The sequence below is a fragment of the Moschus berezovskii genome, chromosome 20, assembly GCF_049115385.1.
Source record: "Moschus berezovskii isolate FMDL1 chromosome 20, NW_MosBer_1.0, whole genome shotgun sequence".
Classification (NCBI taxonomy): domain Eukaryota; kingdom Metazoa; phylum Chordata; class Mammalia; order Artiodactyla; family Moschidae; genus Moschus; species Moschus berezovskii.
In genome coordinates this window covers 69,023,934-69,050,399 of record NC_142479.1, presented here as the reverse complement: position 1 = coordinate 69,050,399, position 26,466 = coordinate 69,023,934, and the positions used below count along the sequence as shown (strand labels likewise).

General features: G+C 55.2%; 1 protein-coding gene across 2 annotated transcripts in view; it reads right to left on the bottom strand.

Annotated features, from left to right (window-relative positions):
• Positions 1 to 7,750: 7,750 nt before the first annotated feature.
• SDK2 (sidekick cell adhesion molecule 2) overlaps positions 7,751 to 26,466 on the bottom strand; it is a 256,319-nt gene continuing 237,603 nt past the window's right edge. For both annotated transcript variants that reach the window (XM_055408686.2, XM_055408687.2), the window contains 6 exons: positions 26,302 to 26,427; positions 23,508 to 23,672; positions 22,089 to 22,229; positions 21,552 to 21,690; positions 18,649 to 18,775; positions 7,751 to 9,133 (listed from right to left, as the gene is read on the bottom strand). In XM_055408686.2, coding sequence (XP_055264661.2) covers positions 8,780 to 9,133; positions 18,649 to 18,775; positions 21,552 to 21,690; positions 22,089 to 22,229; positions 23,508 to 23,672; positions 26,302 to 26,427 — 1,052 coding nt within the window. In that variant the 3' untranslated portion in view covers positions 7,751 to 8,779. The remainder of the gene's footprint in view (positions 9,134 to 18,648; positions 18,776 to 21,551; positions 21,691 to 22,088; positions 22,230 to 23,507; positions 23,673 to 26,301; positions 26,428 to 26,466) is intronic.

The window sequence follows — 26,466 nt, the reverse complement described above, 5'->3', positions numbered from 1 at the left end:
GTCCCACGTCCACACACCAGCCTTCAGGGCCAAGTCCAGAGAGGTCATCCTGGCATTCACATCCTTGGGAGCAGCGGGTGATATTCTTCGGGCTCTGACCCTCTGTGTCCTCTGGGGTGACCTGGGCATTGGCTGAACCTCTGGCTAAGAAGGAATAAACCCCAACCTGAGGGGCTTGGTTGACTGGGATGGTCAACTTTGGGAGGAAAGTGAACCAAACACTATTTAGTCATTTTCATTCCCAGGGTACAGATAAGATTCTGAGCAATTGGCTTTAGGCAGCCCAGGGGGAAGTGGTGAGGCCTCCTGGGTTCCCTGGCCTCTTGGGACCAATGTGGTGGGTGGGTGGGTGCCGTGTGTGCTGGAAGCCTTGGGGCAGGCAGTCGGCCACCCTTCTTGAATCTGATGGAGCCCATGGGCTGATGGAGCCGGAGCTGACCCAGGCTCATCTTCCCTTACCTTCTTATACTGAACACAAACACGACCTCCTCCATAACCCATAACCTCCAGAGTGAACTGCTTTAAGTGATTCCTCCATGCCAGAAGTTAGGATGTCAGAAGGAAAAACAGCAGTTGAACTCTCAACCTGCAGACTGCAACCAAGCCTCAGAACCAAAGTGCTTTGCCATCAAGATGAAGAAACTGAAAAACAGCATCTCTGATAGTTCTGGACCTGCCCTTATGTGTGCAGGACAGAGAAACGGGGAAGGAGGTGGTCAGGATGTCGCCTCCATCCAAAAGTTTATTTCTCTATGATTTGTTCTGTGAGTCTGATGATGCAAGGGCAGAAGTTGCATCCGTTCCACAGACAAGGTAGGGGAGGCTGGTGGAAGTTGAATTCAAGCTCAAGTTGGAATTTCTGGGAACCTAGGTCTGCCAACCCCACGCACTTTTTGGTTAGCCTTGCCAATCAAAAGTCCTTTTCCTGACTGGTAATGCTGAGAGTTCTTAGACAAGAAATCTGAGAGGCTTCTTTGATGTTTTCTGGGTGAGGTTACTTTCGCTCAGTGGAGAGAAGGAACATTACCTGTAATCCAGGCCAGTACATTGTATCACCCTGTGTCTCACTGGCTTTGGAAAGCACCTTCCTTTCCCCTCCCCCCTTGCCCCTTAGCAGATTCGCCTTCCTCATGGTTTTCGTGAGGGAATTGCCTTTTTTCCCCTTTCTCGTTAGTGTATTTGTCTGGCATCGTTGCTGGAAACAATCACAGACCATGCCCACTGGCCACAGATAGGGAGGAGCCGGTTGAGGATCAGAAACGCTGAGACTGAATTCCAGAACACCATGAGGCTTCTCTTGGGTCTAGAACAAACAAGCGTCTACCACCCGGAAGACACGCTTTTTGGTGGTCCAAGCCCTTCCTTCAGATCTCACTGTTTTCTTGGCTCTTCTTGTCAGTGTGGTTGGTGGCAGATTACCTGTTTCCCCTGAGAAACTAACAGGGATTTCAAGAGACTGACGTGCGCGTGCGTGCTGCGTCTGGTCTGACTCCTTTGCGACCCCGTGGACTGTAGCCCACCAGGCTCCTTTGTCCATGGGGTTTCCCAGGCAAGAATACTGGAGTGGGTTGCCATTCCCTTATCCAGGGGATCTTCCTGACCCAGGGATCGAACCTGAGTCTCTGTGTTGTAGGCAGATTCTTTACCAGGGAGCCACCTGGGAAGGCGGCGGGGTAAGTTAGGAGTTTGTGATTAGCAGATGCTCGCTGCTGTCGCTGCTCAGTCACTTCAATCATCTCAGACTCTTGGCCACCCCAGCGATCATAGTCCACCAGCTCCTCTGTCCATAGCATTCTCCAGGCAAGAATACTGGAGTATTCATGAATACTGGGTTGCCACTTCCTTTTCCAGAGGATCTTCCCAACCCAGGGATCAAACGCAGGGATCAAACCCATGTCTCTTATGTTTCCTGTATTGGCAGGCAGCTTCTTTACCTAACAAAGGCCACCTGGGAAGCCCAGATACTTACTACTATATATAAACTAGATAACCAACAAGAACCGACTGTATAGCACAGGGAACTCTACTCAATATTTTGTAATAACCTATGAGGAAAAAGAATCTGAAAAAAAAAAAGGTATATATGTGTGTGTATAACTGAATCACTTTGCTGTTCACCTGGAGCTAACGCAATGCTGTAAATCAACTGTACTCCAGAAAAAGAAAAAGACACTTCAAGTCTCAGCTTGCAAGTGACCACTCTAGAACCAAACCCACTCTTCTGACTCACTCTTCTGGAATGCCTTCCCCTTGCTATCCTTTAACCAAACATCCTCAGATCAGTTGGCATGGACACTAAGCTAATGTGGTTGGGTTCTGTATTGTGTACAGTGTGAAGGTTTTAGGTGGTCAAAATCGCCCTTGAAAATCCCTTAATCACCTTGAAAACTAGTCATACAGTGTGCAGGGTTTGTCCTGTCATATATACAGAAGCTCCCTTCTCTGACCTCCACTTAACAAATTAGCCGTATTAATTGATTCTTTCAGCAAAACATAAAGAAACTCATCAACCTCCAGATGCCAAAGGTTAATGGCCTGCTTTCTGCGAAACCCACACACTCCCGCTCTTACCAAACTGAGCTGGGTGTTTACAGAGTCGCTTAGCACCGTTCCCAAACTTGCTTATACCAGTTGTGCTTTTTATAGTAATTACATAGTTTAATGAAATATGATGTAAGTGAGTAGGACAAGCATGAAAAAAGGAGAAGAGTGGATCGAATGCTTTGGAAAAGGAGTACTTTGATAACACAAAGTTTCCAAAATGAAAGAGTGTGGAGTCAGTCATGGACAAGAACTGCAGAGTATTAGGGAAAGAATAACAACATCTAGGAACTTCCCTGGAGATCCAGTGGTTCAGAATACATGTTCCACTGCAGGCAGCACAGGTTTGATTCCTGGCCAGGGGCTAAGATCCCCCTGGCTGTGGGGCATAGCCAAAAACAATAAAATAAAACAAAATCCAGGATTTGGCTCTCATGCCAATTCATCATTTCTACTCTGGGAAGTGGAAATTCTCTGTATTCACCCGTTCCTCCAATTCTGGGGGCACCGGTTGGCCCTGAGACTTTGTTCACTTCTCTCATGAATCTAAGAAGTGTTGATTTTTCCATTTGCTTGGTTTTCTACTCGTTGTTTGAATGGACTCGCACTTTCCAAGCTCCTCCCAAGCCAGAAACTGGAAATCTTCAGTTCCAAGTTCCTGTACATTTTTGCTTTAAAGAGATAGAGACTGGAATCACTGATGATACACATTAGATGTGTGAGAAAGACCAAAAAACTACACAGAAAAAAAAGGAAAAGTGCTACGTCCAACATGAACAGACTGGTGGATTAATCTACATTTTCAAGTTTTAAGTAAAAATAAAGTGAAGGAGGTACATACCTACTTCTTACTTACTGTTTTCAATTCCCTGCTTACATGTTTTAAATTCCCTGCTTTAATTACGTCTTGATTACCTGAGTAGCCTTTGTATGTATAAATATCTGACATGCATTATACAGGGCTCCCCAGGTGGCTCAGTGGTAAAGAACCTGCCTGCCAATGCAGGAGATGTGAGTTTGTTACCTGGGTTGGGAAGATCCTCTGGAGAAGGAAATGGCAACTCAATCCAGTATTCTTGCCTGGGAAATCTCATGGACAGAGGAGCCTGGCAAGCTGCAGTCCATGGGATTGAAAAAGAGTGGGATGACTTAACAAAAAACCAAAAAACTCATTATACAACGTAGACTATATAAAAGAAGTGTACTATGTAAGATTGAGTGGCATCACATGTACTATTTTATGATGATGATTTTCACTTTTGGCCACAGCCATGGCACGCAGGATCTCAGTTCCCTGACCAGGGACTGGACCCATGCCCCTTGCTTTGGAGCACGGGATCTTAACCACTGGACTGCTAGCGAAGTCCTGCATTATGTGTACTGTTAAAATTATTTTCCCGTCACTCTCCCTTATTTGAATCCATCTGATTTAACTTGTGGGAAAGAAATGTGGTCTAGTCCAAGACCCGTGTACTCAGAAATTCAGCAAGTCAAGCCCCAACTCTAAATCTGGGTGGATTAACTAGGATAGAATCACCGCATGCCACAGTGGTTCTTGCTACGTCAGGATCACTAGGGTATGAGGTGCTGGCTTTGTCAAACGTGAGGTGGACATGAGCAAGAAACTTGTCCTCACATATCAGAGAGGCAGCGTTTATCTCAGGCAGCGTTTATCTCTAGAACCAGCCTGCTTTAGAACAGATCCTGGTTTTTCCAATACTCAGGGACAAGCCACTTAAGTTTTCCCTGATCCAGTTTCCCTCCCAGGGGGTAAGCACAAGGATTCCAGGAAGTTAATCAATGTAAAGTGATTACAACAGTGTCTGGCACAGGGTAGATGCCACAGGAGCATTGTTGGTGTTCAGTCGTGTCGGACTCTTTGCGACTCTCATGGATTGCAGCACACCAGGCCTCCCTGACCATCACCAACTCCCGGAGCTTGCTCAAACTCATGTCCATAGAGTCAGTGATGCCATCCAACCATCTCATCCTCTGCCGTCCCCTTCTCCTCCTGCCCTCAATCTTTCCCAGCATCAGGGGCTTTTCCAATGAGTCAGCTCTTCACATCACGTGGCTAAAGTATTGGAACTTCAGCATCAGTCATTTTGGTGAACAGGAGCATTAGCAATTGCTATTACTATTATTGTTCATCATTTCGCCTCTAATTGGGCGTAATCTAAGAGGCTCTTATCTTGAAAGTGTAAAATAGGGATGGTTGCTGGTGATCCAGTGGCTAAGATTCCACACTCCCAATGCAAAGGGCCCTGGTTCAATCCCCAGTAAGGGAGCTAGATCCCATGTAAGAGATTCCACACGCCACAATAAAGATGGAAGATCCTGAGGGCAGCCAAAAAAATAAGTATTTTTTAAAAGAAGTGTAAAATAAAACAGTGCATTTCACTTGAAGGCACAGACGTCCACTCAACCATGAATTAAGAAAGCAGAAAAATTTGAACCCTTGACTCTCTTTGCAAAACCACAGCAAGGCTAAAAATGGGTGTTTCAGGATCAGATTACTTGAGAGTGATATGGGGGTGGGGTTGCCCTCCAGGGAGGAGAAGAATGAATGTTGCTTCAGAATTCCAAAAAAAAAAAAGTTTATTTATAAAATACTGACAAGTTTGACAGGACATGGGACCTCTTGTGGTATATATTTCAAATCAATTTCTTTGTTACCTTTCATTCAAAAAATAAACCTGCTAACAAGCTATATGACATATATATATATATATTTTTTCTTACAGATAGACACCTGCCATAATGAATACTCTCCCCATAATTTTTCTTATATCTTTTAAATCAAAAAAATAAAGATTTGTGTTGGTTTCTGTTTTTGGAGTTTCTATGTGTAAAAGAAGAAAACACAATTAAATGCTTTTGGTTATTTTTACAGAAACAAAGGGGGGGGGCGTGTCCCAAGAGGGCACCTGTGCTGGGGGGGGGTGGTCGGGTGGCCACCAGCTAGGTCCCCACAGAGGCACTGGGGAGCCGGACGCGGGTGTTCAGGTGGCCCCCCTCCCCGCTGGTGCCCTCCAGCCCCTCACAAGTGTGGGCACCTTCTGCTGGGCACCAGGTGGGGCATGGGGCGGGGCTCTGGCACCTTTGAAAGCTCTGCCCAGGGAAGTGCGGGCAGAGACAGAAGGCCTCGGGCCAGCGAGCGGCCGGGCGGGGAGGCCAGAGGCCTCCTCTTCTGAGTCTGGGCAGTGTCAGTCTGGAGGCTGGAGGGGAGGCGACCCGGCGCACTGGACTCCCCGGAGTCCCAGGAGGAGGGCGCTTCTGGAGCCCCAGGCAGCGTTTTGGTTGGTCGTCTTGGCAGTCTGGGTGGGGAACGGATGTGAACACAGGAGGCACGGCCAGGAGGGCAAAGGCCATGCTAGTGTGCCAGGTGTGAGCTTCGTGTACACACACCACCAGGTTTCCGGAGGGCACGCGGGGCAGGGCCAGGGGAGGAGCCAGGCGCTGTCCCCAGGTGAGCCCGCTCCAGGGGGTCAGGGCAACATGGGGCCTGACGTCACTGGCCCAAGAAACCAAAGGGCAGGGAGGCTCCCCGTGACCCATGGGCAGTGCCCACACACACCTTTGCAGCGCGGCCAGGTGTCCGGACAGGAGCCGCCACTGCCCCAGCAGATATGTAAACACGGACAAGGAGAAGTCCTCCTGGGAAATCTAGAGTCCACGGCTGGAAGCCGGGCTCCCAGGTGTGGCTGGGGCGGTGGAGGCACCGTTCCAGGTGGGCGGGGACGGACGGACGGTGGGACTCTCATCGGGGGTTCCTCGAAGAGCCCTGGTTGGCAGTGTCCTCGCCCTGCCCTTTCAGACAACAGAGCCCAGCCTCGCCCACGTGGGAGAGACTCCCGCTGCCCGTGTCTCACTGGAGGCAGGCAGCCCCTCCGAGCGGGCTGCTGCCGCAGGTAGCCGAGCAGTGTGTGCACACCCGCGCGTGTGCATGGGCCCAGGTGGGCGCAGGCGCCGCCCCACAGGAGCAGGCGAGCGTCACGTGGGTGTGCAGGCGCACGGGGGGCGGGGAGGGCGAGCGTCTTAATGCACAAGGTGATCCACGGGAGGCAAAGGGATTTGGCCTCCTGTGAACTGCATCGGCGGATGCACACACAGCGTTCCTCCCAGGCCCGGCTCCCTCCCCCCAGTCCCTCCCCTGGCTGGGCAAAAAGAAGTTCTCACGTAAACCAGGAAGGACTTTCTATGGTTGAACACACAGCAGAGAAACGGATGAGGTGGTTTTAGAGAGAGAGGGAGGGAGGGAAGAGCCACTGCCAGAGGAGTCTCAGGGCTGTGTCCTCCCTGGGGGGAAAGACCCTGCTTCCCTTTCTAGACCCCCGAGCTGGGAAGGTGCTGTTCGGACCCCAGAGGTGGGTCAGCCCGTATGTGGAGCCATCTTCCCACTTTTCCCCATCATGTTTCCTGGGGGTCCCAGGGCCTGGGGAGGAGCCCCCAGCTGGGTGGCATGCCCTTTTCACGGGCCCCCAGCCCTGCTTCCATCCCAGGCACCCGTATTGGGGCCGGTGGGGAGGGGGACAGCCCTGCAATGTCCTTGGCTTGTTTCTCAGATCCTCCCTTATTCTCCACGTTGTCCTCAATGGGGCTGGCCTCCTCCCGGGTGGGGGTGGGGGCGACTGGGACTGGAGTTCCCCACTGAGGGGTCCCACCCCGGCCACCCCTCTCCCAGAGCAGCCTGGGGTGGGGCCCCTTTGCAGAGCTCCAGGGTGGGGTGGGGTAGGGTGGGCACCAGGGAATTTGCTGGAAAGGCTCCTCCTTAAACCCCTGCATCCGGAAGCTCTGAACTGATGGGAAGACCCAGGGCACCAGAAGTAGCTTTTTAAAGAATATTGCTCCGGGTAACTCGCCCGTGTGTGAAAGCTCTGCCTCCCATCAGCTATAACTGTCCCGTGGTCCCATTTGACCCACTCCTCTGGCAGCCTGGCTGTGCACCCCGGGGTCCTGTGGCAAGTTTGGAGGAGGCCCCTCCTCGCTCTGAACCTTGGCAGACTGAGCCGAGTCTGGAAGACGTTTCTGAGGGTTGGGGTGGCCTCTGCCTTTGTAAACCAGGTGCTGGGAGCTCCAGCCTCTGCACCAGGGACTTGGCCCGCCCCGTGGGCTCCTGTGCCCCTGCGCTGAGGCGGCGGGGGTCTTAGACACGAAGAACGGTGGGCTGGGAACAAGGGACACAGATCTGAAAGTGAGTGTCCTGCTGGCTAGGAGGACCCAAAGGGATTTCTCCTGGAGAGGACCGTTTTCCTGGCAAGTGCATGGTGTGTCTGTGTAGGGGGTGGTGGCGGCGGCGGTGTGTGTAAAGATGTCATGCCACACCCCAGCCTAGCCTGCAGTCCCTTTTCTCATCTCTGTAGCCCCCTTTTCCATCTTCCTCTAAGAAGGTCGGGGCGGGCAGATAGTGCCTGAATTGGAAGAAAGAAGAAAGTCCAAGCGTCCTTCTTCCAGTCCCGATGGCCTGCCCCACGCTCAGTTATTCCAGGGATGCTGGGCCGGCGCCCCCCGTCTGTTCCCGAGTCCATCTCTCCGAGTCTGTGCTCGGGGTGGGGGGGAAGTGAATTCAAGTAAAGGAACGGCTGGGGTCAGTGGGTGGGAGTGGGGAGCATTCCCCCAGCCCAGGGGCCCTCCTCTTGCTTGTGGTCACAACAGAAAGGTCAGTCAGGAGCAAGGAGCTGCGGAGGCAAAGTCTCACCCTTGAGCTGGTTTCGTTTTCCTAAATAAACCAGATGCCTGGTGGGGACACTGAGCCCCGGGGCGGGGGGCAGCAGGGGGGGTGAGGAGCCAGGCCGCATGGGGCGGGGGGCGGGGGGCGGGGCGCCTGCCCCCCGGGATGCCCGTCCTGGCGCCAGCACTGGGCCCACAGCTGCAGCACATGCTGAAGGCAGCAGCCGGCTGGACTTCCAGAAGCTTCCTGGCCCCGGCCACGCCCCCCCGACGGCCCTCCAGTCCTTCCTTCCCTCCGTCTGTCTGGGCCGCCTAGCTGCACCCCCGCCCCGCTCAGCCCCTCGAAGCAGCAGCAAGCCCCACCGTCTCGAAGCCGCACACGTCCCCTCGAGGCTTTTCTCCATGCTCCTCCACCCCGGCTCTGCTGGCCCTGGAATCTCTGGAAAAATAAACTCAGGAGGTGAAAAGCTGACTCGGTTTCTCGGTGTGTTTGTTTCCTGGCAGGCGGCGCGGGAGGGGTGCAGAGGAGCTGGCTGCTTTCTCTGTGTTTCCTCTTCCGCCGAGGACATCAAACGAACGACGAAAACCCCGCGATGGGGGCCCGGGAGCCGGGGGCCAGGCTGCTGGGGGGCCGGTAGAGGCTGCTCTGCTGGCTCGGGGGGTTCGGGGGGTTCTGGGGCGTTGGGGTCCGACTGGCCTTGGGCCGGAAGAGGCTGCCCTGCTGGGCGCTGCTGCTGTTGGAGAGGGTGGCGTGGTCCGGCTCGCCCGGGTCGCTCTCCGTGTAGCTGTAGGCCTGGGCCCGAGAGATGCCCTTCTGCTGGCGGCGCCAGGAGTTGTAGTAGGTGGGGTCGCTGATGTAGTGGTTGACGAAAGAGTGGGCCTTCTGGTGGCTCGCGTCAGCCTCGTATTCGCTGTCGCTTCCCTGGGGGGCAGAGAAGCGAGGGGTGTCGGCGACCCGGGGACGGGTCAGCACGGCCAGGGCTGGCGGCGCACAGGGCTCCGGGCCGGGCCTCCTCCGCGCCCTCCCCGTGGGCATCTCAGCCCCGAGGCTGCCACGGTGGGGGCGGGGAAGGCGTTCTGAACACATGATGGGTAGGAAGTGTCTCCCCCCAGCTGGCCCAGAGCCTGCGGAGGCCGGCGTGACTCGGAGGACCCAAGCGCTAGCTAAGCTTTCCAAGAAAATCAAAGAGAGGGATGGGATGCAGGGTGGAAGGGAGGCTCAAGAGGGGGGAATATATAATATTATATATAAATATACACATTATATGTATATATTAATACTTATAGTTGATTCATGTTGTGCAGCAGCAACCACCACAGCACTGTAAAGAATTATACTCCAATTGAAAAATAATTTAAAAAATAGATTAAAAAAGAAAAAGAGCTCTATGAGTCAGTTAAAAAAAAAAAAAAGAAGATAAAAAGAATCAAGGTGAAATTCACACACCACTGTTGAGGGTCTGATTCACCGGCTTTTGGTACATGCACAGTGCCGGGCAACCATCACTTCTTTTCATTTCAAAATATTTCTGTCACCAGCCCATAGTAAAACCCTGTACCCACTAAGCAGTCGCTCCCCACTTCCTCCTCCCCAACCTCATCCCCCCAACCCCACCCCTGGCAACCACCCATCCACTCTCCTCTCCATGGATTGACCCATTCTGGATATTGCATAAAAATGGAATCCACCACACGCAGCTTTTGTGTCTGAGCTGCTCTCATTTAGTATGGTGTTTTCCAAGGTTGCATGCGTCATGGTTCTTTCCTTTCTGTATTTCTGATGCTTTGTTATCTTTGCTGACCCTGGAGGGACTGCCCTTCCCAAAACTAGGCAGGTCTTAGAGAACAAGCAGCTTTCTATACCCAGAGCCCCTGCCTGCATCGCCTCCTCTGATGGGCGCTTACACGCTGACTTGGACGCACTATTCCCTGCCTCCAATCACCCCAGGGTCAGGTACCAGACAACTAGAGGCAGCCCCTACCCTCCAGGGTCCCCTGAATTTATTCAAACTCAGCTAAGCTTGCTTGCCCTGCCTGTGGGAACCTGAATAAAGGGTCTGTTTTCCTGTTTTCTTCCTGCTCCATCCGCCTCCTCACCAAGCCTGGTACCTCCTCGTGTGGCTCCACGTGGCCTGGGGTGCCCCTTCCTCTGGGGATCTGCAAATAACAAGCTATCTTTCCGCTAGCACTCATCTCCTGATCTGCTGGCTTCATCAAACCTGACGAATAACCAACCGACATTTAAAAAAAGAGGTTCAGGGACCTCCCTGGTGGTGCAATGGTTAAGAATCCACCTTGCAATGCAGGGGATGCGGGTTTGATCCCTGGTTGGGGAACGAAGACTCTCCATGCCATGGAGAAAGTAAACCTGGGCACTCTGGAGCCTGAACATGACTACCAAGTTGGCACACCCCAGCTGAAGAGTCCGCGCGCTGCAACAAAAGACCCCATGTGCTGCAACTGAGACCCGATGCAACCAAATAGATAAATAAAAATACATCTCTACAGCAGTCACCAAAGCAGAGGCCCACGCATGATACACTGAGTCCCGGTCCAGCCTCTGACTTACTGTGTGACTGGGGACAAGGCCAGGACCAGACTGGAAGGCCTTCAGAGGCTCCTGGCGCTGAACAAAAAACACTGATGCTCACCCACGTGTGATCCAAAATAAAAGCCACACTCAGTTATAAAAGAAGCACGAGAAAGATTATCAACAGAAGTCCTGAATTTTCACAGAGTGATGACCCTGAAGCTTTGGGGGAGAAATTAAAAAACTTAAATTATCCTTAATACAGTAGATATTCTGGGGTCCTTGGCCCATGCTCTAGCTGGCTTTTGGGAAAATCGGTGCAAGACAAGAGTCCATCTGGTTTGTAAAGTAACATTTGACTCTGAATCGTGGAGCTAAAAATATCATGCATCCCTTCCCCACCCCCAGCTCCCAGCCATGTTTTGAGAACTAAAAAGACAACAGATGGAAAGGCCTTTAGAACTCTCTGGAAGGGATGCACTGGTTTCAGTGAACAGTACATGCTCAACAAATATCATTCCAGAAGACCAAGCTCGAGTTGCCTCATATCTGCCCAGTGAATACATGCTCAGAGGCAGTAAATTCATTTTATCAGCCAGAGTGAAATACACATTGGCAAAACCCTGCAGTCCAGTGAGCCCAGTATAAACAAGTCCAGGAAAATCATCTGTGTCTTGCTCTACAGGCAAAGAAAATGGAGGGCTTCCCTGGTGGTTTGGGGATTAAGAACACACCTTACAATGTAAGGGACACCGGTTTGATCCCTGGTCCGGGAAGATCCCGTGCCCCGGAGCAACTAAGCCCATGAGCCACAGCCACTGAAGCCTGAGCGCGCCCAGACCCCCTGCCCACAACAAAGGAAGCCACTGCGACGGGAAGCCCGCGTACGGCAACTGCCCTCCACAGCCAAACACCAAACACATAAATCCTGGAAACAGAAAAAAGAAAGAAAACGGAGCGTTGCCTTTGCCCAAAGGTTCTGAGCCATGTATGGGAAAGGTGGCGGTGCATCTGTTTTCAGGAACTCCAAGTCCTTTACGGCATCTAAGCCTTCAAGAGAAACGGGTAGGAAGCACAGAACTAAAATGATCCCAACTCTGGGGCAGGCTCTGTGCCAGCCAGGAGGAAACGCCCAGTTGTGTCTCGCCTTTGAATTTCACACCTCTGTGCTGCAGCGACGGTGATGCTGCCACCTGAGTGCTGACGAGAGAGCGATGGTTTTGCCCAAAGAGAGGATGAGCTGGACCTGAACACAGATTGGCCTGATTTTCCAAAACCTACACATGCTCTCAACTCCCGCACTCCTGCCTGGAGGTCACAAGATGGGAAGGGGAGCTCCTCTGTCCTCGAGGGGGATGTTAAATGCTCCCAGACTGATCTGCTGATTCGTGTGCTCTGGCTCTTCTCCTCCCCCTGCCCCTCCCCAGCCCCCACGGCGCTCCCCGCCACCCCAGCAGGCACTCCCAGGACCCCCATCGTCTTGGCAGGCAGGGCTGGCTGCCCACGACAATGGAAAGTCCCTCAGCCGTTCTCCCCGTGATGCAGAGCAGCACAATACGAGCGCTTTCTTTGCCTACAGCCCAGCTGCCAGCCCAGGAGGGAACAAAGGAGCTGCACAGACAGCAGGGCTCCGTATGCCAAGGGCAGGGAAGGGGGCTGAGGGGTGGGCTCCTGAAGCCTGGGGCCGCAGTGAGGCTGGCCCAGGGGCAGGAGGCCTGAGCAAGATGTGGAGGATACAGGAGGCTGGGGGTGGGGTGGGGTGGGGTGGGGGGTTGGTCCCTGGGGTCCAGGCGCAGTGAGGGTCTGTGAGTGTGGGGAATCAAGACAGGGGTGCCCCAAAGTTTTCCCTACAGGTTAGCTCCCTCTTGAAGGCACCTATCGGCTGGCTGGAGTGACTGTTAGATGTTCTAGAACTTCAGCCAGCCCCAGGCCCCAGTCTTGGAGAGGCATGCCCAGATCACAGTGGGTCTGGAGTGAATGAGTCTCCAGGCTAGGGGGCTGGGGGCACAGAGGCACCACCAGATTCTGTCCATTCCCAGTTGGCTAAGTATGGACCTATCACTTATCTCACTTGGCCTCAGTGTCCCGGTCAGTACAATGGGTGGATCCTGACGTTCACAGGATGAACTGAGCTAATATATGTGAGAACAGTGTACCATCAGGGGGAAAGTGAAAGGGGTCTGTGTGACATGGGGCCTGAAGCCCCTCTGGGAAGGATCACGAGGGGCACAGGAACGGTTAGGGGAGACTGATTCACATTTTTTATTAAATTTCTTTTTGCCGCACTGCGCAGCTTGCGGGATCTTAGTTCCCTGACCAGGGACTGAACTCACACTGCAGACTTATCACTAGACTGCCAGGGAAGTCCCAAGGGGAGGCTGACCCAGTGCTCAGACAGCCCAGGAAGGAGAATGCTTGGTTCCTGCCTACCCACAACCCCATCGCCACCCCCAGGATGAAGCCGCGACCAGCAGGGTGAGGAAGGGGGACGCTCTGGCCCTCCTGGGGGCCCAAACCAAAGCCCACTCATCCAAATCATCTCCTGCCCTCTGTTAAGTACCTACTGTCTGCCGCCCGGACTGGGACAGCAAAGCCAATGGAGGAGGGGTGTGGCGGGGGAGGGTGGGCAGCTAGAGTCTGGCCCGCCCCTCCCCCAGCTCCCCAACGCCGCAGGAGGGGGTCTCTGCACGCACTCCCCTCTGTCTCCACCTCCTGAACATCTGTTTCTTTTCTGGATGGGGGTGGGGTGAGTAGAGAAGAAAGAAAGCGAGGGGGGGACCAGGGGCTCCCACTCCTGCTTTCAACTCTCCCCTGGCCCTCGGTAATTGAATGCAGCTTCCCAGTCGCCGGCCCAGCACAAAGGGGGCCTTTCATGGCCAGTCCCTGGCTGCCAGGCAATCAGGCCACCGCTTCAGCTCCAGGCCTCTTAACAGCAGCTCAAAGCCACTCCATCAGCAATTACCAGGGCCCGCGGAAGGGGGAGAGGGCACACTCCAGGCTGGAGCAGCGGAGCCGCGAGTGAGGTGGGGACTTGAGGGAGGCAGGACGCTGAGAAAGGAGCGAGATGAGAGAGAGGGAGCCAAGGGAGGCCCTTCTCTTTCTGTCTCTTTCTGGAAGCAGGGACAGTGGTATCCGATCAGCGGGAGACAGGCAAGCGCTGTCCTGGCCTTGGGGACCAGGCAGAGAGCCCTTGGGTTTGTGAGAACTCAGTTCTGTCCGATTCTTTGTGACCCCGTGGACTGCAGCCCACCTGGCTCCCCTGTCCACGGGATTCTCCAGGCAAGACCACTGGAGTGGGTTACTATGCCCTCCTCCAGGGGATCTTCCTGGCCCGGGATAGAACCCTCATCTCCTTGTGTCTCCTGTACTGGCCGGCGGGCTCTTTACTAACTGCGCCACTGGGGAATCCACCTGGGAGCCCTGACCTTGTTGCATCTCAAGAAGCCTGGTGAGAGAGTGTTGCCCCGGGTGACGTGTCCCCCTGGGCAGCTCTTTGGAGACTGGCAGCTGGGGCCCGTCACCTTCCCGTGCCCAGGTTCCCCCGGAGGACGTCTCCCTCCAGGGTTCTTGGGCTCCTTACCCTCCCAGGCACTACAGAGGGCCCAACCTGTGCGTGGCCACTAACTCCATCCAGGCCTCCCCAGGGACCATGGGTTAAGAAGTGCCATTCTTAATCCTTAGAGCCACTCCAGCCTAACTCTTCAGATTGGGTTCTCAATAAACAGTATATACAATCTAACATGTCCTATGTATTGATAACATAAAGAAAGCTGAGCGCCAAAGAATCGATGCTTTTGAACTGAGGTGCTGGAGAAGACTCTTCAGATTCCCTTGGACTGCAAGGAGATCCGACCAGTCCATCTTAAAGGAAACCAGTCCTGAATATTCACTGGAAGGACTGATGCTGAAGCTGAAACTCCAATACTTTGGCCACCTGATGTGAAGAGCTGACTAATTGGAAAAGACCCTGATGCTGGGAAAGATCACAGGTGGGAGGAGAGGGGGCCGACAGAGGACACGATGGTTGGATGGCATCACTGACTCAATGGACATGAGTTTGAGTAAACTCTGGGAGTTGGTGATGGACCGGGAGGCCTGGCGTGCTGTGGTCCACGGGGTCGCAAAGAGTCGGACACGACTGAGCGACTGAACTGAACGGAACTGATTGATGATTCCTTTTCCTTATAGGCTCAATTTCATGATAATGAGCTTACAGGGCTGACCCAGGACATCACAGAGAACTGACTACCGATTAAGAGAGGCTTGCCATCGCTTTGGAATTTCTCTCCCATTGAGATTTACTTGTGTGCTAACGATGTGATTTTTCTACCCATCGTGGGCTCTGACTTTGAAATGAAGTTGGACCGTGGCCATATTTCATTTTTAGAAGTTCCATCACATAAGCCTCAGCCTTTGTGGATCCCCCTGCCAGGGAACCTCCTGGAGACACCTCCTGGAGACCCCTGGAGACACTGCCCGCAGCCCCACCCCATGCCTTCTAGAGGGAAACCGGCCCTTCCCTCCTCCAGCCTCCACCCATAGCCTCGACATGGCCTTTTCCACATGGCAGCATGTGTGTTTGTTTATAAGAAGCCTTGATTTTGTGTTTATTCCCATATCACAGGGAAATGGCTGGGTAGCTAGCAATGGAAGAATCCAGTTCTGGAGGGTGACTTTTGGGTGGTCTGACTTAGAGTTCCAACCAGGTGGTACGGGCAGAATTCACTCTCTGGGGGCCTGGGGGCGGGGACTTCACAAAGACAGCTGGCCCGAGTGGTTGGGGGTTGGCTGCTGACCCTGAGGGGAGATGCCTGGCAGGACTAACAGTGCTTCTCCCATGAGCCTGGAGCTAGAAGTTGGGATGCTGGGTGCTGCTCGTTCTGGACACTGATGTGCAGTCCAGCTGTTTCTCACGGGGGCGAGCGAGCAGCACAGGGAGTTATTTATGGAGAGCGCTGGCATCTGCAGAGATGAAAGGGCCCAGGCGGACCCTGGGAGGTTCGGCCACCAGTCCCCCGCATCCCCCCACCCCAGGGCACTGATACGCTGAGCATTGCTCAGGGGACATCCGAGGGAGGCCAGCTGCTCTGTCACCCATCTGCCCCCACTCCAGCCCACACGGAGCCGGGACCCTGCGTTTGCACTTTCCAACCTGAGTCAACTCACTCGCTGAAGCTCTCTGACCCCGGTTTCCACATTCATCCAAAGAAGAGGCCACTGAGGCCTGCTTCGGAGGGTGGCTGCGAAGCTACACTGAGGTGAGGCGCTTGGGTCGCCCCCGGGGGAGTGTGCTGTGGCATCAGTGCCTCTTTGAAGGTCTGAGACCTGATGCTGGTTGAAAAGGAATAACTTACAACCACGAATCTTTGTTTCTCTATCCCGCTAACCATACTTGGTCTTGAGTCTGTTCAGCCTGATGACCTCCTCCAATGACCCTTTCGTGGTTTCAGCAGACACGTACAGAGTGACCGCCTCCCAGTGACGCGCAGGACACTGGGGATACCGCATGAACACAACTGTCGCGGTCCCTGCCCTCAGGGAACTCGTGGTGGTGGGTTAGTTGCTAAGTTGTGTCCAACTCTTCTGACCGCATGGACTGTAGCCCTCCAGGCTCCTCTGTCCATGGGATTTTCCAGGCAAGAATACTGGAGTGGGTTGCCATTTCCTTCTCCAGGGGATCTTCCCGACCCAGGGATTGAATTCGGGTCTCCTGCCCTCAGGGAACGTAATAAACCCGGGGAATCCCTGGTGGTCCAGTGGTTAGGACTCTGGGCTTCTACTGCAATGGGCACTGGTTCAATTCCTGGTCAGGGAACTAAGATCCCACATGCTGCGTGGTGCAGCCCCCGTGCCCCTCTCCCTGCAAAAAGGAAAAGGACAGAGTATATAAACCCAAGTCAACTGAATCCAGCCCCAAATCAAACCCCGAACTATCCCAAAGGCTGCACGTGGAGCTCCAGGCCTGGGCTGTGGTCCTCAGATCTGGCATTCTGGAACCAGAAAGCCTCCTCTCTAGGGTGTGTGCTCCCGGAGAGGGCGGGGGCGGGTTAGTGACAGGTCCCAGTTTGCTATGGAAACTGTTCAAGTGAAGGGCTTGTTTTGAGTCAATGAGACCGATAGCTGTATGGAGGATTCTGGGTGCTCTGTCCATCCTGGGGTGACTTCTGAAGTGGAGTGCTCCTAGGATGGGAATTCTCCCAGCAACTTCTTCAAGGCTGGGGGGCCCTGGCATGGCCTCAGGGGCCAGCTCTGCATCCCATGTGGGTGTCCCCCAGGCTCACACAGGGCTCTCACAGAGAGCTTCCCTGTGGACTCAGAGGGGTTACTCTCTGGAAGGTCGGGGCTCAGCTGATGAGTGTGGATCAAAATGCCCTCTGCAGAAGGTCGGGGGGCTGAGCAGAGTCAACAGGGAGCCTCTCCTGCCAGCCACCACGATGCCCTCTCCACAGACAAGAAGGGGCTCAAGAAGCCCTTGGTGACTGCCCCACTGACATGGGGAATCCCTTTAATTTTTTTTTTTTTTTGGTTGCGATGTGAGGCATGTGTGATCTTAGCTTCCTGACCAGGGATTGAACCTGTGCCCCCTGCATTGGAAGCCTAGAGTCTTAACCACTGGACCACCAGGGAAGTCTCCCTTTACCTTTTTGACTTTTACCTGGGGTACTGACATGCCAAAGGCTCATCACCATCTTTGGGGAGAAAGAAAGAAAAGTGCTTCAGGAAGCACGGCCATGTAAGTCCCAGTACGGACATGGCAGCAAACAGTTAACTACTCACAACAAGATGCCATAACCTGGATCACGTGGGTCCCCATGTAAACCAGGCTAAGCTGCATCTCGGCCCCTGCCAGCTCTGAGCTGGGGTGTCAGCTCCAGCCTCACTGGCTCTGCCAAGCCCGATGGTAACCCTGGAGCTGAACAAAACAGCAGTGAGTGAGAGAGAGGCCTTCGGTCCACGGGGCTGCGACCGGACCCCGGGCTGGCTGGCACCTCCCGCCCAGCCAGCAGCCCCACTCCCTGCTGGCCTCCCTTCCTTCTCACTTTCTCCCAGGACTGGAAAGGAAGGTCCAGGGTGTGGGACACCGTGGTCTTTTGCATCCCCTTCCTTGGCAACTGGCAGGCTTGGCCGAGGCCGGGAGGGCTGGGGCGAGAGGCTGTAACATCACTCGGCTGGAATGCACCAGAGCCCCTCTCCCCAAAGCCTGGGGCAGAGTGTCCATGCATGACCCCGCCTGACCACCCAATGGCAGCCTCTCTAAAGCTCCGTGTCTCCCAAAGGCACCGTCCTCTTCTCAGTATTAAGAGCTGACATTCACTGAATGTAACCTCAGCAAATCGTCCCCACTGTCCCACGAGCCCATTCTGCAGTAAGGGAAACTGAGGCGTCAAGATATTACTCAGCACACCCACGAGGTCCTTGACTCAGGCGGCAGAGCCAGGACGCAACGCAGGTCGGAACCTCCAAAGCTTAATGCCTTAATGGTCCGCACTGCTTCCCAACCTTGGGGGCCCAGCCCCCTACTTCTGGAGCTCATTCTGACCCCGATTAGCTAGGTTCAGCTGTTCTCTGGATCCGGCTGAGCAGGGCTCCAGTCTCTGCATCCCTCTCCTTGTCTTCGAGGAGAGACAGGCCAGGACGACTTGGGACAGAGCATGTGGGGGTGCTCCTGCAAGACTTTGGCTCTTGGGAGTTCCAGGGACCCCACCAACCCAGGTGCAGACTCTGAGCGCAGCTCGGGTCGTGGTGATTGACCTGAGTATGCCGTCCGGGGGATTTCCTGGGGCCCCTCGGTCTTCCCAGCCCATAAAGGGAAGGAGGGCAGGAAGCGGTGGGCGGGCCCATACTCCGGGGTGGGGGGCTTCACACCTCCCCCACCTTGTGTGGGCACCAGGCCCCCTGCCCCTCACCTGAGAGTCGGAGATTTCCGAGGGCTTCTCCGTCAGGCTGCTGCTCTCCGCCGGGATGAGGTCGTTGTACTTGGTGACGTCCTCGTCGGAGTAGTGAAGGCTGCCCGGGCTGGGCCGAGGGGGAGACCTGGGGAGGGCGGGGGGCAGGGGGCTGAGGGGGCACCTGGGGAGGGTGGGTGCAGGGGGCGGGGGCCCTCTGCGGGACCCTCCACCTCTCCTTCCTGTGTCTGCGCTTCGGCAGGCCTGGACCCCGTAGTATAGGTCCTCGGGCTGGAGGCCCCAGGGTTGGTGTGTTTGTGTGTGTGTGTGTGTGTGTGTGTCCCTAGGGCTTGTAGGCCCAGCACCATCCTCCCAGGGTGTGTGTCTATGTGTGTGTCTGTGTGTGTGTCTATGTGTGTGTGTGTGTCCCTAGGGCTTGCAGGCCCAGGACCAACCTCCCAGGGTGTGTGTCTATGTGTATGTCTATGTGTGTGTGTGTATGTGTGTGTGCGTCTCTCCAGGGCGTGTGTGTGTGTGTGTATCTGTGTGTGTGTCTGTGTCTACATGTGTGTCTGTGTGTGTGTCTATGTGTGTGTGTCCCTAGGGCTTGCAGGCCCAGGACCAACCTCCCAAACGGGATCAGGGAAAGGGGTGCTGGGGAGGCTGCACCCTGATTCTCCAGCGGTGTTCCCAAGGCCCCAGGTGGGAGGAGACTTGGCAGTGAATGTTACATGGCGTTTCTGGGCCCCACTGAGACCCTGGCATCGGAATCTCAGGTGAGGTCTGGACACCTGCCCTGCAGACAAGCTCCCCAGGTGACTTTCAAACTCACAAGGTCAGCTCTAGAGAGTGGACGCCGAGGGTCGGGGGGAGAAAAGGGGCACACTCCCTTCCTCCTTCCACGTCTGCTCGAAGACCAGACAGGCTAAGACCCGCCCTACCTTCAAAAAACCAGCCCTGGAGAAAGCTGTGCTCTTCATGGGGAGTGAGAGGCCTGCCGGCTCTGAGTCATCTCACAAATACCCAGGACGGGGCACCTCGGGCGCTCCACGTGCCGTGGGGTGACTGAGAGGCGGGGGGCCGGGCTGGGGGCCGCACAGGTTCCCAGGGGCCCTGGGCATATGGCTGGGGTCCCCCATGACTCTGCCTTACTCATGTCTTCCCAGGAAGGGGTGCCAGGGGGCCCTGCCCAGGAAACCTTCGGCTCCAGGAAACCTTCCTAGCACAGAGACCCTGAACCCTGGCTGCCTCACCTGAGCCGGAGGTGGCTTCCTGCTGAAATGCCGCTCTGAGAACAGCCTGGTGGCTGGTGACCGTGTCAAAAGCAATACCCCTGCTACCTCCAACCCCCTGTACCGTATCTTTATGGATTTTATGCCAATCAACAAAGCTGCATCTTTAAGCTACTTAAAAATAGCAGAGCTAGCAGCAGCCGAGTCAGACACGACTGAAGTGACTTAGCAGCAGCAGCATCACTGGATAAGACAGGCAGACACAGAACACCAACAGGAGGGGGAGACGGGGGGGGGGGGGAGGGCTAGGCTAACACTGTCTCAGCGACATGCGCCGTGGCCAGGTCGGGCCTCCGGAGCCTGGGGCCGGTTTGGGGCACGTGGGATTTCTGTGTGTACACAGCGATTCCCTGAAGGGACACACAGGGCCCGCGGGTGAAACGCCCTCTTGTTCCATGTGGCAGGGCCCTGGAGCCAGCCTGGCGGGGCCGCGGTGGCCGTGCTGGGCCCGCCACCACGGCCTCAAACGGCTCTTTCTTTGGAAAGCTGGCTTTGGCGGGAGATGAGAGCTTGGCCTGGCTGGCCTGCGCACCCCTCCCGCTGGAAGTCCTCCTGCTGAACACACACGTCGCCTCTTCCTTTCAGGACCAGACAGAGGGAAGCTTTGTGAGCTGGCCCTGGGAGAGGCACCCCCTTAGTCTCACGGGCACCTCCGATGAGCCGGGACTGTTAACGGGGCCGCGGCTGGAGCCCCTGAGCTGCAGCCCCAGCCTCTCCCTTACTCTCTCAATGCCTGAAACCGCCAGGTCAATCAGCTGACGCTCAGGTGAGCCTAGCAACTGACCCTGGCCTTGGAAACCGGCAGCCTGGCGGGCCACAGCGGGTGCGGCTAGCAGGGACCCTGGGTGGAGAGGAGTCAGGCGAACACAGGAGCTGGGTGCAGCCTGGTCCTTTCCTGGTTGGCTGTTACCTTTTGAGGACAACGTGGAGCGTGTTGACTTAAGGGGTGGGTGGGAGCAAACTGTCTGCAGCCACAGTGGGTGTGAGTAGGCGCCTGGGGAGAGGGCAACCCCTCTTTCCAGAACAGGATGGACAGATTAAGGCAGAAGCCGTCATGGGGGACTCCTGGCAGCTCTTAAATGTGTCTGGCCAGCCCACCTTCGCTGGGTGCCTCTCACCTTTGGGGCCAGTAGCTATCACTGCTTCAGGCCTGTACCAGGAGCACTTGGTCCCAAACAGCAGTTAGTGGTTTGCAAAGCTGTGCAAGCAATTTGCATCCTGCTATGGTTGGCAGACACCCTCTGTTCCCAGGTCCTCGTGACTTTCTCCCCACCTGGGCCCGGCTCTCTCTGTCTAGGGACCATTCCCAGCAAATGCCGCTTCCAGGGGGGCTGCCCTGGTGGAGCAGTGGTAAAGAATCCGCCTGCCAATGTAGGAGATGTGGGTTTGATCCCTGGGTCAGGAAGATTCCCTCGGAGGAGGAAATGGCAATCCACTCCAGTATCCTTGCCAGGGAAATTACATAGACAGAGGAGTCTGGTGGGCAAATCCACGTGGTCACAAAGAGTCGGACACAAATGAGCATGCTGTTTCCAGGACAAGGTGAAGCCAGCTGCCTCCTGTTTGCTCTGTGGCCCAGGGATGCTGGCTGCGCCTCCACCCTCCCGGTACCCGACACAGAGAGCCCGCTACCTGGTATACAGGCCGTTCTTTCGGCAGAAGGAGTTCTTGACAGAGAGTCGTCGGTTGTTGAGTTCCAGGGCAGGAAAACTGCTCTCATCCAAGCTCATCATCTCCCCATGGCCCAGGGCACCAGATTTGGCACTGTTGCCTGGAGAGGGCAGAGACTGACATCCATCACTGACTCCAGGGAGAAGGAACTGGCACTCCACTCCAGTACTCTTGCCTGGAAAATCCCATGGACGGAGGAGCCTGGTAGGCTCCGGTTCATGGGGTTGCACAGGTGGACACGACTGAAGTGACTAAGCACGCACGCACTCCATCCTTTTACGCCGGGTGGCCCCTTTCCCCTACAGCTGGGCTGACCCCTTTCTTTTGTGAGGGTTGAAACCAAAACTGGAGATGGAGATTTTGAGACTGTGTGTAGGAACCCTAGGAGACCCCCACCCCCATCAGAGCGGGTGCTTTTCCAGGAGAGAGAGACCTCCCGAACACCACCCTTGCTGAAAAGGGAGATGGTCACGAGACAGCGCCGTCCAGCCAGCTCACCTGCGTCTGTCTTCTTGGCGTACTTCTTGCTCTGGCCTCGGATGATGAGAACAAAGACGAGAAGCAGGATGAAGATGAGGCCAACGAGGGCGATGACCACCAAGAACCACCACTCCTCGTAGAAGGGGTTGGCTTTCTGGGCTGGAGCATGGAGTGGACGTCAGGTCCGTGGTGCTCGGACCGATCCTGCCTCCCAGCCTCCGGCTCCAGCTGGGACCCTACCACCTGCTCTCACACTTTACAGGCAGGTGAGTCTGTGCCCTCTGAACGAGGTAGAATCTCGGGTTGTTGGGATGGTTTCATCTCAAGGGCCAGCTCCGGTTTATCAGTAAAGGGGCTGCCTGGAGGGCTGGTTTGAGCAAGTGCTGAGGCCATTTCTAGACTGATTGATTAGTGATGTCTACTAAAGACACAGGAGGAAGAGTGAGTTGAGGCGGTTTCTCAACTCCTGAGTGAGGGGATTGATTAGTGATGTCTGCTAAAGACACAGGAGGAGCAGTGTCTGTATGCTTGCTATTTTTTCTTTCTTGTTTTTCCTCGCCACTTATGGCCCAGGGGCTACCTTGATAGACATCAATGTCTGTTAGAAAGGTGCTTGCCTGGCCTGTGGTGGGCCTGGGACACTTTCTCTTCCAAGGTTCGCCGGGAGGGTGGACGTGATCAGGTCTTCAGAAAGGCTCCTCCGGGGAGATTCCCCTTCTTTCAAACCCCCCAGGACTGTGCTCCCTGCACCCGGCTGGTACTAATCCATGCTGCTGACTGAGGGGGTGGGCTCTTCTATTTCAGACTTGAAGTGCTGACTTCCTGTCATTTGGTTCTAATCAATCAGGCCAAGGGCAAAAGCACATGGCTTCTGAAACTGGCCCAGTGAGTAGAAACTTTGAATGCTATTCCTGTCTCGGGGGAAGTGCCCATTAAAAGTGATTAGATGTGGGGCCGTGGGTTTTGATACTGGTCTTCTGTGAGCTCAGAGGTGATGGGAAGAGAAAGGCGGGAAGGAAGGGGGAGGGAGGGAGTCCTACCCTCGCAGGGAGCTGCTTGCTCAGGCCTGAGCTTCACAGGCTGTGGGCTCTGTGTTGGGGGGTGGTTTCATAGATACACAGTGTGTGACCCAACGCCCTCAGATTTCCTGGGGGATGAGCCCACGGAAGTTCCCATTTTGGGCCCGCTGATTCATCCTCAAGCCCACTGGGCCCCCTGCCCAGGGCTTCTGGAGTCCTTGGAAAGGAACCCCTGAGACCTCTACGCCCCAGCTCCTTCCGGAGTTTAAGGCTGACCCGGGCCCTGGCCCAGGGCTCTTGGCATCGGAGAACTGAGAGGACGATGCCTTCTGGGTCTCCAGCCCATTGCTTCTGGGGCTGCTGCCTCTCCTCCCTCGCCCCCACCCCAGACCCCCACCCCTCACCCCGCAGGCGGTACCTGGCACAGACTGAGAGGGGCTGCTGGGGGTCCCGAAACCGTAGTCGTTGACCGCGATGACCCGGAAGTCGTAGCTCACGCCCGGCTTGAGGATGTCCATGCTGAATGTGTAGGACGTGACCTCCTTGGGGATGTCTTTGATGAGAATGTCCCAGAGGCCCTCATCTGCAGGAGCACAGAGAGGGAGGCACCTGTCGGGAGGGGGCGGCCTGCCTGACCCTAACCTGTGCTCCTGGACCCCAGGCCTGTCGGGTCTGCTCCCTCAACACCGAACCCCTGCGCTTGGCACCGAGTAGGTCCTCGGGAGATACTTTTTACAAGCTATCTGACCCTTTTATTCTTTTTATATTTCTATACTTTAATTAATTAACTAATTAATCCCAGCCATGACTGCAAGGAGATCCAACCAGTCAATCCTAAAGGAAATCAGTCTTGAATATTCATTGGAAGGACTGATGCTGAAGCTGAAGCGCCAATACTTTGGCCACCTGATGCAAAGAACTGACTCATTGGCAAAGACCCTGATGCTGGGAAAGATTGAAGGCGGAAGGAGAAAGGGACGACAGGATGAGACGGTTGGATGGCATCACTGACTCTATGGACATGAGTTTGAGCAAGCTCCAGAGGCTGGTGATGGACAGGGAGGCCAGGAGTGCTGCAGTCCATGGGGTCGCAAAGAGTTGGACACAAGTGAGCGACTGAACTGAACTGAGGCCATGCAGCCTGCGAGATCTTAGTTCCCTGACCAGGGATTGAACCGAGACCCTGGCTGAGTCCTAACCACTGAACCACCAGGAACTCCCTCTCCCTCTTTTTAATTAAAGTCTCTGTAAAATATTGAAAAATGTATCATAAGTGGAAAGCTTTTTAACACTCAATCCAACGCCACCGTCCAGCAAAGGAACCTCACCATCCAGCACTTTGTGCAGAAGAAATCTATGGATTCATTTCCCATGACAATAAAAAATGCTGACCGGCAGGCTTTTAAGAGGCTGCCTAATATGCTATCATGAGTCCCAGGTGGCTCAGGTGGTAAAGAATCCACTTGCAATGCAAGAGACCTGGGTTTGTTCCTTGGGTTGGGAAGATCCCCTGGAGAAGGGCACAGCAACCCACTCCAGCATTCTTACCTGGAGAATCCCATGGACAGAGGAGCCAGATGGGCTACCGTTCTTGGGGTTGCAGAGTTGGACACGACTGAGCGACTAACACTTTCACTTAGCCAGGCCCCTATTATTCTGCTCCCTTTCCACAAAAGCCACACAGGGTAGTGCTCCTGCCTGTGGTCTGCCCCTCCTTGACCCCCCCACGCAGGAACAAACAGTGTGGGCAAACCACAAGCTCTGGAGCGAAACGCTGTGGCTCCAGCCTGCAGCCCCGGGACTTAGCTGGTGTGCAGCGGGGGCCCCATGGGCCCCAAATGTCAGGTGGGTCCCTCCCTGATCTGCAGAATGCAGCTTCTCACGTCTAGTTGGTTCTGCCCAAACCAAGCACAGTGATGCAAGGGGAGCAGAAGACGAGGGCGATTTCATCCTCAGAATGAGGAGTCTGTACCCCCAGCCTTCACGGGGTCCTGGCCTGATCCTTCCTCTGACGTTCTGCCCTTGACCTCAACCATGTGGACCGAGTCACGGCCCCCAAACCCAGAACACCAGGTCCCACGCTGGGCCTCCCAGGGAACGCTGGAAAATCCACAGGGCTGAAGTCCCGGGCCAACATTCCACAGCCTGGCACCCCAGCAGGCCAACTTGGATGGAAAAAACAGGCTCCAGGCCCTGGATGGGAGAAGCAGGAGGTGGTCTCCTGGCCAAGTCAGCAGCCGGCCCTGGAGGGCCAGGGAGGGACCATCTGGAGTGGGGAGGGAGCCAAGGCTGCCTGTATCTTCCGGCTACACGTTGGATCTGAGCTGCTGGACATAATAGCTGTTTACATGATATTTGCGACTGCGATTATTAGCCCAAGATTAAGGCAATGACCGGGTGGTGGCGGCTTCCTGGAACTGCTGGAGTGAATTATTTGCTATCGAGATGATTAGCGCTCAACCACCCTGCGGTACTAACTATGTCACTGGGACGTGCCAATGGCCCCATTATAAGTATTAGTTCATAAGATGCCAGCTTCCTGATTAGTATTTGCTGCTTGTGCGGGAGCAGTACAGTCTTTTCTTTTTTCCTTTCTTTCTCAACTTGGGTTACCTAGTCACGCATCCATGGAACATCGAGAACAAGCCTCCAGCCTGCACTAACTCTGGCACCTCTGATGAATTGGAAACCTAGCAACGGAGAGAGCTGGCCTAGGCTGGGAGCTCCTGGCGGGGAGAGGAGCCCGAGAGGCCGAAGCAGGTGTCGCTGTGACCGGTCAGTGACTTATCCAGACGCTCCTGATCCTTCAGAGGTTCCTGTGATTCGATTTCAGGCTTGAGAGCCTGGGATGTGACAGGAACTGTGGCGAGAGCCGGGATGGAGATGACCCTCAAAGGGGCGCTGGTTTTCCGGGAGACGGCCAACCTCCTCATGGGACTTTGGTCCGTGGGGTTGCGTGGAGGCAGTGGGCATTTAGCCAACCGGAACCCAAACCTTCCTTCCTCTGGCTTCTTGGATGGACCCCCCCGTCCCGACTCGAGCTGGTCCTCACCCAGTGATAAGCCCTGTTCTCCAGGGCATCGAGGGTTAGCCTTAACTAAGGGTGCGAGTCCTGTGTCCCACTCGCCATGGGGCCCCCTCGCTTCCCCCAGCAGAGCACAAGCGCCTTGTCACGCGATGACCCCCAGGTGGCTCAGCCCGGGCGGACGTACCTGAAGGCCGGGCCTCGAGGACATAGCGAGTGATGGGTCCTTTGCCAGGGTCTCCGCTGGACCAGTGAATGGCAATGGCCGAGCTGTACCGCACGATGATGGGCACTCCGGGCGGGCCGGGGGCACCTGCACACACACACAGTGGGCGAGGGGTGCCCCACAGCA